Raw genomic sequence first — 20,772 nt, 5'->3', positions numbered from 1 at the left:
ATTGGAGGACTGGAGGCAGATGATTGGCCAAGGGGACAGCCAGGAGCTCATCCTCCTCTAGTCTGCTCAGGTGGAGCCCAATCACCAATCAGCACCGGGAGGGAAACCAAGTGAGGGAGAGACAGAGAGAGAGAGGGAGAGGGAGAAAACAAAAACAAACAGCCTGCCCTTGCCTGGCACATAACAATTACCTATAGGAAGCATATATAAGGTGAAAAGTATCCGACCTAGCACAGAACCTTGTGGAACTCCATGACTAACTCTTGTGTTTATGAAAGAGTCATTGCTAACATGAACAGATTGATAAGCCTGACTCAAACCAGCCTGGTGTGGTTCCTGTAATGCCAATGACACGTTCTAGTCTCTGTAATAAGATCCTGTGATCAATCGTATCAAATGCAGCACTAAGATCTAATAGGACAAATATAGAGACAAGTCCATTGTCTCAGGAGGTCATAAGAAATCTTAACTAGTGCCGTGTCTGTCCTATGATGGAAAAGAAATTTACTGCAAGTCAGTTAGTGACTCAGTAAGTCAGTTAAAAAGTACTGGGAGTACACATTACTGTATTAAATTTCAGAAGGGGGGGGGGTGTTATACATGATAATAATATATGAGAAAATTTTTATTATTAAAGAGCATCTTTAGGCTACCAGGAGTATATGCATTGGTTATTTCAATGCATATTGAAATATCTTTCCCAGGTAAGAAAAGCACCGAAAACAACCAATTATTTCCAGTCAGGCTTTTTGCAGCCTGCACATGCAACTGATAATTACTAATATACACTGAGTGGGCAGGTATTATGGTTACAGGTTATTAGGAGCATCTAGCTAAAACTAATGCAGTGTAACACAACAGCCCTGCAGTGAATCCTCCTTCATGAAGGTAATAATGTTCAGTTTTTATTACAATTGTTTGATTCAGTTGATTCAACTGTATAATCATTGGAGGATTTAGTGTGTGGTGCTGTTGAGCTGTATTATATTATAGAGAGGTGTTTCTGTTATTTAGCCTACCTTATATAAATATATAAATGGGACCATTTCTACAAACATAGGGACATCATGGCAGGTGTCCATAGATTTTATGTAGCAATATTAACTACATGAACCAAACAGTTGCTGCTTCTTATCATATAAAATTAACAGCAGAATAAAGCAGCTGTAGATGTATAACCATGCTATGTTGCTAGGCAGCGCAGTAGTTGTAGATGCTCTCCTTGTACAGAGTAACATGCATCATCTACCACAATGTTGCCAAAATCAAAAATGTTCAACACCTACACAAAAACGACAACTCCATTCAACCCCCATCAAGATGACAACGGGGAATTGAGTTGATCCTGAACGAGCAGAAGAGAGCGAATTTAAACTTCGTTCTGTGTGTGTTTGTGCGTGTATGTGTGTGTGTGTGTGTTTGTGTGTGTGTGTGTGTGTGTGTGCGTGTGTGAGTGAGGACATTTAAATCATCCCCATGACTTCAAGTTGTGTCCGTTTCCTCATTTACTATAAACAAACACTAAATACCAGCTGTGCCCTGTGGACTGATCCACTCATTTAGCACAGACTGATTTTCTTCTTCATGTCTTTTTTTTTAACATGCAATGATTTGGTCTGTTAGTGAGCCTTTATAATTTTCATGCATCTGAATTTTTACTTGGATTTGTCACATTTGGTTTAATTTTAGTACATTTACCTTGTTTGTTTCTATTTCATGGTAATTATTTGTTTGGTTTCAGTTCGGTTTCAGAATTGTTTTATTATCAATTTACAGATAGAATAAAAGCTTTTTTTTTTAACTTATACGGTAATAAATAAATGTCTGATAGTGAATTTAGTGTTTCAGGACACTGCAACTATTAATTGAACATGAAAGCTTGATGCTGCTTTGAGTAAATTCTCAGTTGCAACAGAGAGAACCAGGACTTTGTTAAAACAGCTTTAACACACAAGATTTTATTGTTTCTATAATCCATTGTCTTATACAGTATCTGATCAAATTTTAATGAGGGTTTCTCATCTTTAACAGAAATATTTACAGTTGTTTCCATTTTGCCACTTTTTGATCTTTTTAGTTTCCGTCTATGAAAGTCGTTTCCTGTACAGATGTTTCACAGTGTTGAGTTTCACTCACAGTAAATTATGAACAATAATAAAAAAATACAAGCAATTACATCAGTGTCTGTAGAAAAGAGAATCTCGGAGCAGCAGAGGTTAAGACTGTTTCTCTGGAAGTTCTGCTCAATCTAACATCTCAGCAATTAGACTACAGGTTTGAATACCTGCTTTTATTAGATAATGAATTGTAATTTCTTTTTCTGCGGAAAATATATATGAAAACCTCTTTATCTTCAGGTTTCATTTTTGCAACTTACAGAAGCTTGTCTTGAAAATTCTGGCAGTAATGGGGACTTGTTGAGGAGGTGTTTGTGTAGATAAGAGCTCTATAGGCTTGGCTAATGGTGTGTGTGTGAGTGTGTGTGTGTGTGTGTGGTAGGAAAATAAAGATGTGCTCAAAGGATAGAGGTGGAAGAGAGAAAAGAGAGAATATCTTAAGTTGAACGAATGAATAAAAGGCAGCTTCTAGCCTGCAGCCATGCAGCTGCAGTGTTCTGCTTTATCCCATAATATACTCACATTTACCTTTATGTTCCTCTCTCTCTCTCTTTCTCTCTCTCTCACAATCACACGCACACACAAACATTTCACCATCCTTCAAAGCAACAGAAAGCTCACACTCATTGTATGTAGTTACAGTATTATCCAGGGTTACACTGATGCTTCAGTTAGGTGTTTGCAGGTGTGAGAGGATCATATTCTGCTTTTTAAAGAGATAATTCACCCAAAACAAAACATGTACAGTCTTAGGTTTTGATGCCAGTGGACAGATCTGTGTCTCTACATTGTTGCAACACAGTTCAGGGTTTTAGGGCTTGTGATCATATAAAAAAAAGAAAAAAAAAATTGCACTCGCGTTATTAATGAGACTAATTTAAGATTAATGACTGATTCTTCCCAGATTCGTAATCCACTACAGTAAGTAACAACAATGATGTGTTGTGTGGGCGGAGCCAAACTGGTAACAGAAAGTGACAGTTAATGATGTCAGGTGTTAGTTTCCAACAGGAACATGAATCAACCAGATGTCTTCTCCAATTATTTTAATGGTTTCCTGATAAATAAGTTAATCAGTGAACAATGACGGACAAAGTCTAGACTCTGGATCATGGACCTGGATCTCAGTCATTATGTTGTAACATCGATGATGTCATGTGGTCCTGAGGCTCAGCTAAAGTTAATGTCATGCACAGATATAATATCACTATGAGCAGCACTGTGTCTATGAGCTATAAGTTTGGTTCGTTTACCTGCTAATGTTGCTAACATTGGTCAATGGTGTTTACCATTATGAATTAGCCTACTGAGAGTGTGATGATTGATTGATTTTGTCTTTGTGTGATAAACATTTTAGCTTTCATCAGTCCAGTCTGTTCAAGACTTCAAACCATAGTGAGTTTAGTTTTATTCTGAAACAATAAAACAACAATATATTTCCTTATTCTGGGGATTCTCTTCCTCTACGTGCTCACAGCTGCAGTCATGTAACCGTGACGTCTGCTCCACATTGGTGTAATCTGTGGGCCTTTCCTGATAAAGCCGTCTGAAGGCAGCAAATACAGGATCTGTTCCAGCTGCACCTTAACTCTGTGTGTTTATCAACATACAGTAATGCTTGTAGAGATTTTTTTCAATAACTGTAAAACTTGAAGTAGCCACTAATCATTGGTTAGCCCTTATATAATGATGGGCAACAGCACAGTCCTCCTTAGCTGTGTCCCGATTTAGGGGCAGCATCCATTGAAACCTGCATTGGAATACCGATAACGTGACGGTGGCGCGATTAGGCTCTCCCATTTCAAAGGCTCCTTCAAATGTGTCCTTTTCCGGGGGCCCAACCTATCCCAAGATTCATTGCACGCTGGCAATGAAAGAAAACAACATAGACAGAGAGTCTGAAGATTACACTGTTGAATGTAAGTACTGGGTTTCAGCTCAGTTCAACAGCTAAAGGTACAACTGTTAAAACCAAGGGCCTTAAAAGCTGGTGACACAAGCAAAAATCCCCAGTAGACCAGACTGTCTCATTTCAGTTCAGCCTTCGCGGCCTACAACAGCTAGAAAGGGCCACACCTTCGTAGAACCACATCCTCCGAAGGATGTGGCCCCTGAATCTGGACACACCTCTTATGTTGCACAGTGCGTAACTGCGAGTCTTGTTTACATTTCCATACCAAATGGGCAACTGAGTACATTAGTGGATTGCTGCAATTCAGAAAGCTTTTTTTTTTCCTTTTACCAATTCTAGGTTGAATGGAGAATTTGCTGTTGCTCGTATTATCACAATGCTCACAGTCATTTATTATGGCTAAGACATGGATCAGGAAGCCAGGTTAATCGGGGTTAACATATGGTGTGTAGAGTTGTCCTCTATGGCAAAGCTGTTTCAGTTTGGAATCTTTTCATGTTTCATTTGTATTGCTTGTAAATTGTATATTGTAAGTTTCTATGCTGCATTAATAGATTTCTCTTTCTAGCATCCATTAAATGCCTCAGATTTAGATCTTTGGCTTTATTCTCAAACTGTCCACACGATCAAACACACTTCAACTTCAAAATAATACAATTTTCTTTTTTTCTTTTCTTTTTTATGTTATTCTTTCGGACATTTTTGCCTTTATTGTGATAGTCACAGTGAGAGAGAGAGACAGTAAAGTCAGGGAGAGAGAGGGGATGACATGCAGCACAGGGTGGACTCAAACCTATGGCCACAGCGGTCAGGACTAAGCGCACTCTACCAGGTGAGCCACCAAGGTGCCCCAATAATGCACTTTTCAATCATTTAATTTCATTTTGGCGATATTGCATGGGTCTGTATGTAACGGGCTGTAATAGTTAAAAGGTTTTAGTTTGCTATTTTTAACTGCTGATCTAGTTTTTAGAGACAGATCACTACAGCTCTGATTTTTACTCTAACTTACAAGCTGCAAGAGTTAAAGGTTTAGTCAGTGAGCTGTCACTATCTTCATACCTAATGCCTATAATATGTGACTGGGCCAAACCAAAGGTTGTTTGAATTCTGTGAATGAAATGCGGAGAGAAGCGCCACGGATAAATACTCCCTCGATAGTCTGCTATGGACTTCTCATGACGATATTCATAACTCGGAATTTACTTTTATGAAAAAACCCTTTTGATTTTTGTGATCTGTGGACCCTGACGGCCTAAAGGAATATAAATAATGGAGGAATGGACAGACAATCAGACTTCTAGACCTCCTCAAAGGTAGGGAGTCACCATCGCTATGCCTGTCTTGCTGATACATTATGCTGGTAGATATTAATAAATCATCATTTATGTGATCTTTGTTAGCACAAAATTAACTGAATATTTGAATTCTAGAGACTAAGCGATCCAACGAGGTACAGCCTGCCTATATTGACAAAAGTTTAAGCTGGTACTCCTTCAGAACCCATCAGGACATTCTAACGGGCCTGTGCACGGGACACCAGTATGAGGTTAAGAACAGACTGCCAGGATGCAGTTAAAAAAGATTATGGCATTCACCAGGATCCCATGCTGTTGGCTGTTGACCCAAACTAGGACCAAGTCTGGATATACAGTATATATCTATATATCCATAATGTATGTAGTGTTTGCATATATGCATATATATACTTGTATGTGTAACATACCATTTTATTTGAATGCTTTCTTAAAGGAAACATAATGTGATTGGTATAAAGTGATCAACCCTCCAGAAGGGAGAGAGAGGGAGGATTGTATTGTTGCTGCAGTCAGCATCCACGATCGCCTCCAGTAACACATGTCAGGGAACTTCAATTCATCAAGGGAGAAAGAGAGAGAGAGGGAGAGAGAGAGAGAGAGAGAGAGATCAGCATTTTTTTGCAGGAAACAACACATACACACAGCTGGACTCTTTCTCTCTGACACACACATGCGCGAGCACAAACACACGCACACACACACACACACACACACACACACACGCGCGCACAGACACACAGCACATTAGAAACACACACATACAGAGACAATTTTCTGCCTCCCTCACGCTCCAGCGATCGCAGTCACAGTGACTGCTGGCTTGCCTCCACACACAGGCACACACACTGAGTCACACACACTGCAGTAGAGCGCTCTCTCTCTCGCTCTCTCTCCCTCTTCCCCTCTCTCTCTCTCTCTCTCTCTCTCTCTCTCTCTCTCTCTGCCAGCAGTCGTCCCACCTTGCGAGCAGAAAACACTCCATCGTACGGGACCGGCTGCTGCTTCCTTTGAAGCTCCGTCTCTCTGCTCAGTCTCTGCCAACCAGTCTCTCTATCTCCCTCTCTCTCTCTTTCTCTCTCTCTCTCTGCTCATCCCGCTCTCCCTCTCCCTCGCCGCTCAGACCAGGGTTGAGTATTGTCGGGGTTGAGGGGGTTTGTGTTGTCAGTTAGAGGAGGGAACATGCAGCATCCTGGAGGAACATGCGTGGCGTTACCCAACGTGGACGCCTGTCCTCAGCTGTCCTGCGCCGCCCTCACCTTCATGTATTTACAGCAGGTGAGTGTGTTCGTGCGTGTGTGTGTGTGTGCGTGTGTGTGTGTGATTTTGTCTACATGAATGTGTGTCTTGTGTAGGCTACATGCCATTATCTGCTGCTGCTGCTGCTGCTGCTGCTGCTGGACATGCTCGTACTTACAGGGCACAATAAGAGAAACACAGAGTGTGTGTGGATGTGTAGCAGCTGTAAATGCGTAGCTCCAGTTTGTGCCAGTTTGAGAGGCATCAGTCCAGCTCGTCCTGGACACTGGGTGATACTGGGTCTCTCCTCCAGGTGTTGGCAGATGAACCAGGTTTGAGTCAGCGTCCAGGAAAGCTTGAGTGATGTTTACATGTGTTAGTTGTAGAGGCCGTGGATCGGAACCATCCTGCTCTGTGCTCTAGTTTGTTTATAGCCAATAAAAACATAAAGTTGAATATCATGTTAACAGAGTGTGCACTGCAAACAGCCTGTTCCTGTTTAACACTCTGTCTTCATATTACTACATGAATCATACTGTTTGGCAGGTTTAGAACAAGTCATTGTGGTTTTGTCAGTTGAGTGTAACAGTGTGACTGTAGACATAACAAGAAGAAAATATACATTTTGTACAAGAACAATTAAATTACTGCCACATTGTCTTGTGCTGCAAAAACAAAGGATTTTATCTTTTTAATTATAATCATTTATAATTATTTTGATTAAAGGATATAACTGCTAAGTTTTCTTTATTTTTTATTTTTTTATTTCTTCACATTAAATATGCATAGTCTGATTTTACATACAGGGATTTTATCAACAAAGGATTTGATTTTTTTGATTATTTAGATTAATTTTTCATTTATTGGCAAATATATGTACATATACATACACACACACACACACACACACATACTGTATATCTGTATATATATAGATATACAGTATATGTGTGTGTGTGTGTGTATATATAAACAATGAAATCGCTGCCTTTTTCACAAGATTAAAGATATATTGTCTGATCTTACAAACAGCACTTACATTCCTTTGTGAATCAGTGATCCTGTTGCGCTGCAACGACATAAAGGATTTTTTCTTTTCATTTATCTCGATCAAAGCACTAATTGTTCATTTGTTGACCATTTACTTAAATTGGAGGAAATTTGTAATTTTGTAATTTCTCTGTTCTCACCTGATTGTAATTGAAATCTATGGTTTGTTTTACTGTAGTGTTTCCAATGTAGATGAGCCTTTAACAGCAAAATCATTTAAATAATTAAATCATTTGATTTAGTTGCCTAGACCGTTGTGTCAGTGTTGGAGTGGTGGTGCTGGGTGGTGTTGGGCTGTTTGGCAGGGGGTACAGTTAGGTTCAATTATTTTAAGGTTAAGGTTGTGGTTAGGGATTTAGTCATTTTAATGTTAACATATAGAAGTCTGTGGCTGCCAGGATTAAAAAGAAATCTTTTAATATTTTATTTTTATGTTTGAAAACACAAAATACACTTTAATTTAACTTTTAATGTTTGAGATATCTTAATTATTCAAGATTGGCAAATTGCAGCCATGTTTGTGTTAGAATCACGTCTTGTTTTAGCCTATAGAAATGAAAGACGAGTGGCCTTTTCATGATTTTTTGTTTTGAATTCATCAGAAATGAGCTAAATTCAGGACATTTCAAATTCAAATGGATAGGTCAGTTTGCAATTTCATTTTTGTTGACTAAATGTTAATTTGAAATGAAGAATGAAAAGCCAGTGGCAGTGAAAGTGTTTTTATTTTACTTTCATTTTGGCAGTTATCAAACATGAAAATGAAAAAAAAAAAAAATATGCGCACAAATGGAAAATAAGTCTCAATGTATGAATGTGAAAGAATTGATTTTAATATTGGCAACCATTAACTTCCATACAGCCAATGCTGTTCTACATTTTCATACATAGAGTGAGGAAAACATGGAGGTTTTTTTTTAATGTAAACATGAATTTCATGTCAGATCAGCTGTACGTACAAAATAATTATTGTAAAAAAAGCATTTTCATTTTCACATTAATGTTGCAGAGAAACCAGCATGTGAAATAAATCAGAGATATTTCTGACATTTTGAAGACAAACTGCAGAGGAAATGATTCATTGTGCTGTTACACAGAGGGCTGCACACACCAACTGTAGTCAACACATGTAACTGAACATAACACAGAATATAGAATTAGCTCTGTGTGAAGTGTTTGCTCAGTCAGACAAACACTCTTCTCCTCTTTAAAATAACTACTTTTAACTGATGGCCACACCTATCATATAATTGAACATTTTCAGTGTGTGTGTGTGTGTGTGTATATGTGTGTGTGTGTGTGTAAGAATGAATGTACACACTGTGAAGTGAAAACATGATCATGTTTACACCCTGTAGGCTGCTGCTGCTGCACTGACCTCATGTTCCCTGATCATTACACAACCCACAGATCAATCACCAGCTGGGACCAGTCCCAGTAGATGGCGCTACACGGTTACACATCCATCACTGTGGGGTCCCTCAAGACTCAGACATGTAGATTAAGACCCTCGAAAAACACCTGCACAAAATGAGCTAATTTAAATGTGCAGAGCCTGAGCAGGGACGAAAACAGTGTATGGATTAATCATTTGATATTAGACAAATCGATTGATCACAAACAAATAAAAAACAAGCCAAAGAGTAAAAACACAAAATTGTACCTTTCTAATTATAATAATACACAAAAGAGATAGTACTGAGAGGATTGGGGTTTCAGGGGCAGGAGGAGGACTACTGAGGACAAGGGCCTCCACAGCTCCAGCACCAGGTCCTGGGATCTGGATGAGCCTGGTTCCCTGAACCTGAGGCGGTTCAGAAAGGACAACGAGGTTCTGTCAGCACTGAGGAGTGGAGTCGTTGAGGCTGGATGTGCAGGAAGTGAGAGAGTTGGTGGGAGAGGCCTGTCGTGGTGATCTGATTTAATTAGACTGTGATGACGTGAAATTATGTAACATACATACGTTTATCATTTACACATTATGTATGAAAAAATGATACATACTGTTAAATGATCAGAAATTCCTGAGTAATATTCAAGTTTGAAAGAGGTGACAGTGTAATCTATGTTTGACATGTTGAACAGGTTTTAAATGGTCTGGATATTTAGCCGTAAAAAAAAAATATTAACAAAGACAGTTCAGGTGTTTTTAAGCTTTCATTTAAAGTTTTAAAGTCTGCTCCGTTATTATTGCATTCCTTCGTATATTTACTTTTTCAGTTTTTTTCTTCAGGTGTGCACAAACACACACATGATATTAAGAATAAATACATACAGATGGTTTTGTGTTGTTCAGGCTGATACTAGAGACTTTTACATGAAGGTTACTGTGTGTGCATTTGTGTGTAGATTTATTGTTGTATTTTCTTCGTCATCGCGATACGAACACGTGCAAGAATCACATCGCAAAAAACTGAAACACTGTGAATTAGGAAAAAAAAAGTCATTTTATTTACCCGCACCATGTATGAGCCAAATGAACCAGAAAAAAAAAAAACTGTGCTGAATGTTCTCTACTGCGTTTTGGTGTCGGGCCACAGCCTCTCCTCTCTAACACACACACACACACACACACACACACACACACACTGGGCAGCACAGAGGCGGCGGTAGAGACCAAGGGGCTTTTTACTGGAGCTGACAACAATACGATGGTAGCTCTGTGTCATCAAAACCTTTGCTTTAAACATGTAGAAAAGTCACAGTTTCTCCCACCCACTGCGCTTTAAGTTAGCACGTTAAGCTAATAGAGATTTTTATGAAGAAGCTAAAAGGAAAGCTTTGTGTGCGTAGCCTGTTAGCTTCATTAGAGTAAACATTTTGCATGAGTTCCCAGATAGTAAAAAGAGATAATATTGAGTTTATATACAGTGACTCTGCTGCTCTAGAAACAAATTTAGTCTATTCTGACCCTGTTGTGAATTTTAAAATTCTCAAAATATTAATAACCAATATTAGGGAGTTAGGGATGCCCCAATTGATCAGCTGCTGATCATTATCGGCCAATTTTCATTAAAAACATGCGATCAATAGATTGGAATGAATGCTTCTAATGATTGTTCACCTTCAAGCTGATCATCTGTGGTTAAGACTCTGGTGTCTGCGGCTGAGAGAAGCACTGTGCTCTGTGTAGTGTAGTCCCACCTCCCACCTTTGCTGACTGCGCTGGCGTGTGACAGGCCACCGAGACAAAATGTCGGCCGTGTGGAACTTTTACAAAGTGTGTGAGACTGATATAACTTAATAAGAGATAAGATAAATGTAAAATTATACAGCTACACCTGATGATTGAAGCCCCGCTGCCTCTCAAAATCAGCCTCCAGTAGACTTAGAGAAACCTGCATTCACACTGGGTTTGAACATGTGACTTGTCAGGTGGAGGCTGGACACAGGGGTCATGGTGTCAGTTTGATGACTGTGAGGTTAGCTAACACGATGGCGGAGGAAAACATGGGAACTGAACATGCACACTTCCAGTATTTGCTTATTTATCGTGGCTCATTTCGTCTTAGCGATCCCGAACAGTGTTATCGCACATCGCAGATTTTTCCCTCATATTGTGCAGGACTATGTGGAATAGGCTCCTTCCTGTTCGGTGGGGGGGTTGCTGGGTATGTGGGATGTTTCGGAGATGGTTTCAGATTTTTTTTTACTTACAGTCTGATCCATACGATATTGCAACACGTAATCAAATATTCTGTAAATATATTTATCCGACGGAATAACCCCAAACCGAGAAGGTTGTCAGACTCAGTGATATCAGTGTGTTGGTGACTAAGAGGCAGGTTGTGAACGCAGCCTCAGACTGACGACTCTCTTTCTGACTGTTTGGTCCATGTGATCCGTGAGTGACAGCTCTGCTCTGTGAGTTCACACTGTGTCGAACCCCACGAATACGGCGAGATAATACAGTAACAAAAGCGCCTCCACGCACGATCAATAAAGGCAAATGCTTTTTAAAATGCCACATTTTTCCTCCGCAACTTTCTCTATTTCCATTACGCAGTGTTTGCAGTCGGAGCGTGTGGAGTTGTTGAGCAATGCTGTGGGTTTTTATGACCCACTTTTTGATCACATCAGCATTGTGCCGCCTTCTGCTGCCGCGTCTGGAAAGCAGAGAGAGGGGGAGAGAGAGAGAGAGAGAGAGAGAGAGAAGATGCAGGGGAGCGAGTAAGAAGAAAATGAAAGTGTGACCGAGCAAAAGCCCGAAGCGGAGGAATATTTTAACGGCACTCCGGGATGAAAGAGCTAAATGACGAGCAGAGAAAATGGCTTCTGCAATCTGACAATTTGTCATTAAGCAACTTTCCTCCATTAGTCTCATTCCTTTATCCAGCTCTTTCATCCCTCGCTACATGCTGTGAGAGTGTGTGTGTATATGAGAGAGTGTGTGTGTGTGTGTGTGTGTGTATGTGAGAAAGAGAGAGAGAGAGAGAGAGACAGCTTTTGTTTTCAGATTGCAATGTTCGAGTATTCCAGATTGTGCTAATGTGTTGGCACGCCAGAGCATTGTGCGCGCGTGCGTGCGTGCGTGTGTGTGTGTGTGTGTGTGTGTTGCCTACATAGGGAATCTGGGTCTTTGAAGCTATATATAGTCGAGCCGTGTAAGACATTTTGAATACATCTGAAGGCCTTTGGGGATTCTCTCTCCCTCTCTGTGTGTGTGTGTGTGTGTGTGTGTGTGTATGTGTGTATTTTCCGGCTGCACTGCATATTAATTATTTTTGATGTACGTTTCGATTCACCCTTCAGTGATTTCTTGATTTATTTGACCACACGCATGTTACATGTTTTTGTTCTTTACAAAAGGCTCAATAGTCACAGACGCACGTGAAGGAGTGTGTACATCGCACACACACACACACACAGTCGATGTAGTCAAGCTTTAATCACAAACAAACACACACACACACACACACCACGTTCCCCTGCTCATGTGTGTGTATGTATGTATCAGCTGTGGGTTCATGCTCTCAGTCTTACTGCACCGTATTGTAGCTGTTGTTGTCACATACGATGTGACTTGCAAAGGATGATGGGAACAGTAAGTTTCAGATAAATGTTTTCCAGCTTGAAAAACAAAGATGGGTCCCTAATGAAGGCCAGAGATAATTAAATAGCCAACAAAGAAAAATATTGAAATTGATTAAGATAAGTTGTGACTTTATTGATCCCCTGTAGAGGAAATTCCAATTTTGACACAGCAGCACAAGAGAGCTGCAGAAACAAGAGGGAAATGTAATAAGAAATAAAATAAGAATAGAAACAGAATCTAGAATAAATAAGATACAATAGAGATAGTATATACAATATAAAAATAAACATTACATTCAACATCTGTGTCTGTCCAGTGCTGCTGACACTGAAAGCTCAGTGTCTACATTTATTTCCAGTTGTTTGTTTATTCATTTATTTATTTCAAATCAAATTGCCCAATCCGTGTCATAGAAGAGCTGCTTTGTTGTGATTTATCCGTCGTGGGTCGTCGTCACAAGAATTAAGCATATTTTTTAGATATGAACTGTGACATCAGCTGGAGGACGAACATGTGCTGGGAGGAATAAACGCTGGTCATGAGCAGGAAGTCATTGTTGATCTTTAACAATCAAAGCTGGATGGCTGACTGCACAGTGGACTGCCCTCAGGCCCTGGAGGCCCTCAGGGGCCCCACAAGTCCCTGGTTTTGAGAGTGTGGCAGTGAGTTTGTGCAGATTATACCTGATTGTAATTTTGTTTGTGAGTGTGTGACCCACTTCAGCACGGGGGGGTGTAACGGTACGTGTATCTGTGCCGTGCTGTTCTGTGCCGGGATGTCCGGTTCGGTTCGTGTCGGGATCCAAATGAATATGAGCATAGAATGAATGTATCGATAATTTCCTACATGCTGCACTTTAATGGATCTTTATTTTATTATTATATTATTTATTTCTTATTTATTTGATAGCATTTTAACCTTCTTAAACAAGTCGTCCAATTAGAGCCAGTTTGCCACTGGCTTACAACTTTACAATTACACCTTTGTTGACAAATGAAATTCATAATCAATTAAAAGAAATGTCATGTTTTTCATGTTTTTTTTTTCACTCACTCACTTCAATTCTATGGTATGTATGGAAATGTGAGTTTTGCGTACCGTTACACCACAAACTACACAAACTGAGATGATAATGGCCGTGAGGCTTCAGGAATTGATGTGTGTTGATCTGTTTCCACTTTTTTGTTCGTGTGGTTTCACGAAGCACAGTCGTGTTGAAATGTTCAGAATGAACTGTTCAGGTGTGAATGTGCAGTGCTGGTTCAGAGGCCGGTGTGTCTGCAGTGCTTCCTCTTCCTGTCTCTCTCTGCTCTGATACAGAAAAAACAGTTGTTGTTCTCATCGTGACACTCGCTGTTTAAAATTTTGCTGTGGAGGCACTGATGCACCGAGGCGCATCCTCCAGTCACCGACTGTCCAATGAGAGCACACGTCTGAGGTGGACACAGGAGCGTTGCGTTTAAGTGCTCTGGTTCGGTCTAAGCAAGGCAACAGATTTATGGCAAAAGGATCAGATTTTTGATACCTGATGATTACTTGTGTTATCTGTTGAGTTTGCAAACATCATGGAGAAGCTCTGTCTTCAGACCTTCAATCCAGCACATGAATGCACCAACAGATCATTCCGCCATTTTAACACTGTTCTAGCACTATTCTTAAAATCAACCCTAGTGTTTCACTACGATGCATCAGCAAGTTTCAAGTCTCTGCTGGTTGATGTTGAAAGTGTATGAAGACTGTAAGTTATTGTAAGTTGTGTTGTAAACTGTGCTGTTTTGTTCCTTTAAGATGACAGCAGCATTATTATCTAATCCTGAGGAGGAGACTTGAATTTAAACACACAGTCTGTAACTTCTGCCTCTAGGGGTCTCTCAATCAAAACAATCACAAAAGACGCCGATGGTTGACGTCATGAAATAGCGTGGGATCATGGGAGTTGTTGTCTTAACCACCATTACCATAAGCTCCTCCCGGTTTGGATTCCTTCAGTGTTAGTGGTTCAGGAAATCAAACAGACCCAGTGATTCTAACCGTTAAAAACACTGAATGAAGCAGTTTCACATTTAAAGTCAGTGTTTGAGCGACGCTGTACGGAGGACAGAAACTCAGGGAGCTGAGATTGATGCTAACCTTTGTTTGGATTGTTTCTCTGATAACTTATGAACCAGACATTCAGCAGGTTTTTACCAGCAGCTGAATTATCCACAGAGGTGTCCTCCTCTCCATAACAAACACACCAGGGGATTAAACCAGTAGAAACACCGATAATCAATCCATCAAGAAAGTCGCAATCGCAATAATTAACGCAAATTCAACCAATCCCAGTGGATTCTGCACGACGTTGCATTTTTGTCCTGCGACTGCAACTTTTCCTCAGTTTTGATCAAAAACCATCAGAGTTTCCCGTGAGTTGAACCAATCACACCAGTCCCTGCGCAAAAACTGTGATGTACTCACTTCCTTGTTTCTGGTTTTGAAGCATGTTGTGAAGACTTGTGTGACATGAACATCTCACATTTACCAACAAAAATCACGGTTAAAGACCATATAAAGCAATTACCTGATGTTTTGCACGAAAGCGGGGTCAAATTGTTTTGTATCGCGTTCAACATTGTTGTGAAAATATAGGTGTAGACTGGATTAATTAGTAAAGATGAAAAGACAGAAAACATCCTTTCTTTTGTCATCCACTCATGATGAAACTGTTTCATAGGCAGAAATCTCGGGGAGGGGTCGTGGGGGGGGCTCTGCGTTATGAATTTATAAATTCATGAGGTGATTATAAAGATCAGCTCTACCTGTGATTAAGACACAGCAGAGAAGCAGAATCGCTTGTTCTATCTCCCTATAAGATTTGTGAAGACCGGGTCACCACCTGCACTGCACTGGATTTATTCTCACTGGAGAAAGTTGCCTTTGATTTTTAATGAATTATTATTATCATTATTATTTTTAATCAAGATAGCGACAATTGCTGCAATTTTTATTTTCTCTCGCAGTTTCATTGCATTTTAACATTACATTTTTAAGAAAAGCTGCCGCAAAATCAGGTATATTAGCCGCAACAATCCCAAAAAAAGCCTGCAAAATCCTGGAGGGACTGGATAAAGCAGAGGACACAGGACAGGACGTCTCCAGCAGCTGGCAGCTGAGCTGTCTAACATTTACTCAGCTTGTTTCTCTGATAACTTCAGATCCAGACGTCCGACGACTGAAATCCTTCATCTGGTTCATATGTATAGTTGAAAACCACAAACACTGACACATGATCATAGAGGATATGATGTCATTGACAGGAGACCAAATGACAGGTACTGTTACCATGATTAAAATCACACATTTCTCTGGCCTGAGAATTGATGGAAACATTTGGGAAAATGTAAGAACACAACTCAACATCATATAGAACACAGGTCTAGTTGTCTAGATTATATCTTCAAATCTTGTTTTTTGTATTGCGGTAAAGTAATGTATGCACCATCCAGAGAGAGTACATCAGTTGTGTGTGTTGTGTGGGATGGACTTTGGCTCAGGATGTGTGTTATGTTTCTGCTCTCAGGGTCCGATAAGAGACGTAAAACAACCAGGAAAGATCATAAATATAGTTTGCTTCCTACACCCAACATATAAGTAACATGTTTTTGTCTTTGCCCTTGTTTCTGTTGAAGGAGCGTTCTCTGGCTTGAAGGAGTCTTCTTATTTATTTATTCTCCTCCTTCAGATATTCAACATGGCAGCTGGTTCAGGAACAAGTGCCTTCTTCACTGTAAATGGGCTGTGGATGCTTTTCACAGAGCCGCGTGTTGTTACAGGGGAAAGTGAGCGCTTGTTCAGAAGCAGCTCTTGTTCAATGAGCAGATTAAAAGTACTATTGTCAGACCTGTAGAGAGACAGAGACAGAGCGGGAGCCTGGCTAAGAGACAGGGAGATAAAAACCAGAAAGAGGCTCTGTTGCTACACTTTCTTTACTTTCTTTTTTTTTTTTAAGCTTTTCTCCTCTTTAGCTCATTTCCAACCATTTGCCAGTTTTACTGATGGTTTCAGTGAAGAGGACTTTCAGTATGGGGACTGTGTGAAAATGATTTTCTTTTTACGAATAAATACAAAGAGAGTGGCGCCATACACAATCCTGTTTCTGTTTCCCTTCTCAATCAGCTGGGAGATAGAGGGATCGATATGTTAGCACTTGTTCTAGCAGAAAAGTGAAGTGAAATCAAACTGTTTTTACAGTCAGAATTTTTTTTTTTTTCCTATAGAGATTTTTTATTGGCCCTTTTAATATAATTATGTGAACACAATTATCAAGAGAACAAACAATAAAGAGAAAAGAAAAACCCAGCCTGGACTGTTAATGATATATGATGATATTCAGTTCATTACAGGATCAGGCTGTTGGTGTTTGTTTCTTCTTGTCAATAATCCCTTGAAAATATCCTGTAATATCCTGACCTGATATACAGTATATACAGTGGCAAGTTGTTATTTAAAATGAAACCTTAAGTTTTCCATCATCAGTAGGAATCAATGGGTTTGGTATGACGTGATGTGTGATATGGTGCTGTATAAATACTGTTGACTCAGAGGCAAATATACACACTTCCAATATTAACATAATAAATAAGGAAGGAGAGAATATTTACATATTAATATTATTATTAAATTATATTTAAATACAAGTAAGACTGAAAATCTTCGGTTTATCAAAGCGGTAAAACAATGAAAAACAAATGATCGAGGACAAAATATCATTGTGTAATAAATAATCACAGTTAGTTAGTTGGTTAACAGTCACACACTCCTTTTGGATTTGGAGGTTTCCTACTCGCAGAGATATTCTGCTGCGTGTGTGTGTGTGTGTGTGTGTGTGTGTGTGTGTGGCTGTTGGAGTCGAGCGCAGCTCCTCTACGTCAGTGAGCGTGGATCTGATCTGCACCGTGGATCGTGGCAGTAAAATGTCATCGCACTTGAAGCTGAGAATCACAGACAGGAGAAAGAAGTGAGGAGGTGATGAGGGACAGACTGACACAATGATAGTTCTGATGGTTTCACAAAGATAGACTGTGACTGTGGGTTAGATATAAAAAACACTCAGACTTCAGACGGATTAGTTCTCGACTGCGGTGCAGTGAATTCTGGGTAAATTAAGACTTTTTTTTTTTTCCAAAATAAAAAAAAATTGCCAGCCCAGGAGCTGCATGCACTCGCAGAGCTTTGTTTACTCCAGTAGAAAATGTTTGTCTTTTGGAGTTACAAGGAAATTTTACTTGGGATATTAAGTAAAGAGTGGAACAATAAAAAGAAATTTTGATTGGAAAAAAAAAAAAATCACTGTACACTCTAAAAACCCTTTCCCTTCTCTTTGCTCTCTCCATAACAATGTTAGCAAACCATAAGTTATGAGCCATGTTTTACCAGTTTTGGGTGCTACTGGTCAGAACAGGTGTCATTGATTGTTACCATGGTAACACTGGTCTTGGGCCGGAGTTAGCCTGGGGGGGTGAGGTGTCTGTTTTTGGCTTACACTGAGTCAGTCTTTATCTTTGTTAAAACAGTCTGACTTGCATTAGACCAGTCTGAAGTATGTTTGTGAAACCACCCACTGATGTTTCCATGGTGTTTGTTGACAATAAGACAAAATAGCATCATCATTTAATGTAAACACAGTGACTTCAGTCATTAATCATCCGAACACATGCACACTTTATCATCCGCTCCTCTATCCTCATTCAATAATAAAGACTTCACGGGAAAATGTTTAATTCCCCCTCTAATGGTTGTTGTTGAAAATGATTATTATCATAAACGTATTAAATTTTAAATTAGCGAAGACCACCTTGTCGCGTAAAGGTAGATATGTAGACAGGTGGGGTTGTGTCCTTTAAGAAAACTTGTTTTTGTATGAACCGAAATAATAGTGATTTTTGTAGGTAAATGTGTAATGGAATGTAACCACTGTATAATGTTTAATTAGACGTGTTTGCCTCCAAATGAAATTGTGTAGCAATTACTGCATGTGTGTGTGTGTGTCACTGATATGGCTGAATGAGTGTGTATGTCCTGTTCTGAGGTGCTGTGTCATTTCCTGTTCACTGCACATGCCCATTTCATCTCTCTCCCTTTCTCTCTCTCTTGCTCTCTCTCTCTCTCTCTCACACACACACAGTCACACAGTCCATGGTTGTGTTCATGTAATGACACGCCAGCGCTGCATGGATGAATGGAGTGGAAGATGGAAAGAGAGAGAGAGAGCCGGGGAAGAGAGAGCGAGAGAGAGCGATAAAAGGAAAGGATGAAGAAAGCGGATTAGAAGGAGAGAGAATAGAGAAGTAGGCCAAAGGCGAACCAACTTCAGGCTCTTTGTTCACAAATACAGTTCACATGTTGGTGGTGGAGACTGGAGAGGCCAGTGTGCTGCTGCTGCAAACTGTCACTGAACTCAAATGACTCCATTTGAGTTAGTTCCTCACATTTCTCTGCTGAGTTCACTTTGACAGAACAATGCAGCTCAGCACAACAGTTAATCACGACTAATGTCTGGAGCTATGGAGGACCAGGGGTGTCACAGGAAAAGTAATAAAGCATGTCCTTAATTTCATTTTTAATAGGCATTAAAAATAGGAAAATAATTATAAATGAATTATTAATCCATCTATAAATACTTCAGATTTAAAAATGGATTTACAAAAACAGCATTAAAACGCTCAATAAATAAACCATTTATAAATCTATTGATTCATTCATGAGTAAATAATAGAATTTGAAAAACTTTTTGAAAAGGCATTTTAAAAATGGGAATATATTCCTGGATTGCCTCTTCAATTTCCATTTCCGTTTTCCAGCTGCTTCTCCTTTTCTTATTAGCTAATCAATTAGCTCAGTCATTTAGCTTCTCCAGTCTGGGTCGTCAGGGCTGGTTAAACTGTAGACCGTAAATAAAGATGGAGTTAGACTCTGTGACGTCACCCATAGGTCTCCGAAGAGTGGTTTTGAAGCTCAGAGTGGGTTGTTCCATCCCCAAAGGGGAGGGGCATGTGTTGAGCCAAGATTTCGGTGCATGCCAGCTTGTGTCAAGCATACGCTCACCTGCCTGTCACTCAAAGCGGCACGCCCTCAATTCTCCATAATTTAAAGTCTTAATACAATGTAAACAGGTGATTTATATAAACAGTTGTCATGAAAGTGGAAATTAGCTCTAGAGACCAAAACTGTTTTTGTACCAGGCTGTAAACATTGCAATCCTGCTAGTTTACCTGGACTGGATCACATGAATGTGAACTGGCTCGGACAGGCTGGTGTTCTGGATCCAGCCTGGTACTGGACTAACACAAGCTAACACACTATGTAAACAGTTTTCATTCTGATTTCAGTTACAGTTATCACACACTTCTGTTACAGATATATCATTTTATGGTATGTTTCAGTGTGTGTGTGTGTGTGTGTGTGTGTGTGTGTGTGCATATACACTTTCAGATTCTGTAATTACCTCTCTACTATCTCTCTCTCTTTCTCTCTCTCTCTCTCTCTCTCTCACACTCACACACACACACCTTTATGATCTCATTGACCTTATTATCTTTTTTCTTGCTGTAGAAAAAAGGATTGCATTTCAGAAACAGGTGGAGTCGGACACAGGTGGTGTTGGTCCGTCTCTCTACATCTTTAAAAACCAATAACAAATGTACGGGCAAATATGCACTGAACCTGTACACCCTATTGTGCATCTCTGCAATTTTCTATATAGATCTTTATTTACTACAACTAGGAAGAATATATATAGCCTGATGTTGTTAGCAAAACTAAACAAACAAACAAAAGTCAACTTGATGATTGTGTTTCAGCCACATTACTGTGAGCCTTTAAAAAGAGCAGTAACCAGAACCAGTAGAATACATGTTGAAGCAGGAGGGCGCAGGGAAACAGCTGTTTCATGTTGTGATGTTGTGGTGCTGAACGGACAGCTCCTGTACACTGACCTCATACATCTGCACTGTTTGTTACTGCTGACACTGAAGTGTTTCCACTGTCTCAACTCTTACTGAGGCCTGAACCCAGCACTTTGACAATTGTTTAATAGATTTTTAATAAGACCCCCCCCCCCCCCCC

General features: G+C 39.8%; 1 protein-coding gene across 6 annotated transcripts in view; it reads left to right on the top strand.

Moving 5' to 3' along the window:
* The window catches only part of rbfox1 (RNA binding fox-1 homolog 1), a 202,999-nt gene that overhangs the window by 37,741 nt on the left and 144,486 nt on the right, over window positions 1–20,772 (top strand). The window contains exon 1 of one of the 6 annotated variants that reach the window (XM_023422889.2): window positions 6,285–6,623. The exons of 1 other annotated variant lie outside the window; for it this stretch is intronic. In XM_023422889.2, coding sequence (XP_023278657.1) covers window positions 6,528–6,623 — 96 coding nt within the window. In that variant the 5' untranslated portion in view covers window positions 6,285–6,527. Of the gene's footprint in view, window positions 1–6,284; window positions 6,624–20,772 lie in introns of those variants that run through there. 4 more of the 6 variants (XM_087178385.1, XM_023422894.2, XM_023422888.2 and 1 more) reach the window with 4 other exon arrangements.

The sequence above is a fragment of the Seriola lalandi genome, unplaced genomic scaffold (genome assembly GCF_002814215.2).
Source record: "Seriola lalandi dorsalis isolate HSWRI2012SDOR001 ecotype SW California unplaced genomic scaffold, Sedor1 jcf7180002054686, whole genome shotgun sequence".
Classification (NCBI taxonomy): Eukaryota; Metazoa; Chordata; class Actinopteri; order Carangiformes; family Carangidae; genus Seriola; species Seriola lalandi.
Note: the sequence above shows the minus strand (reverse complement) of the source record. Positions and strands in the feature narration are given on the sequence as shown.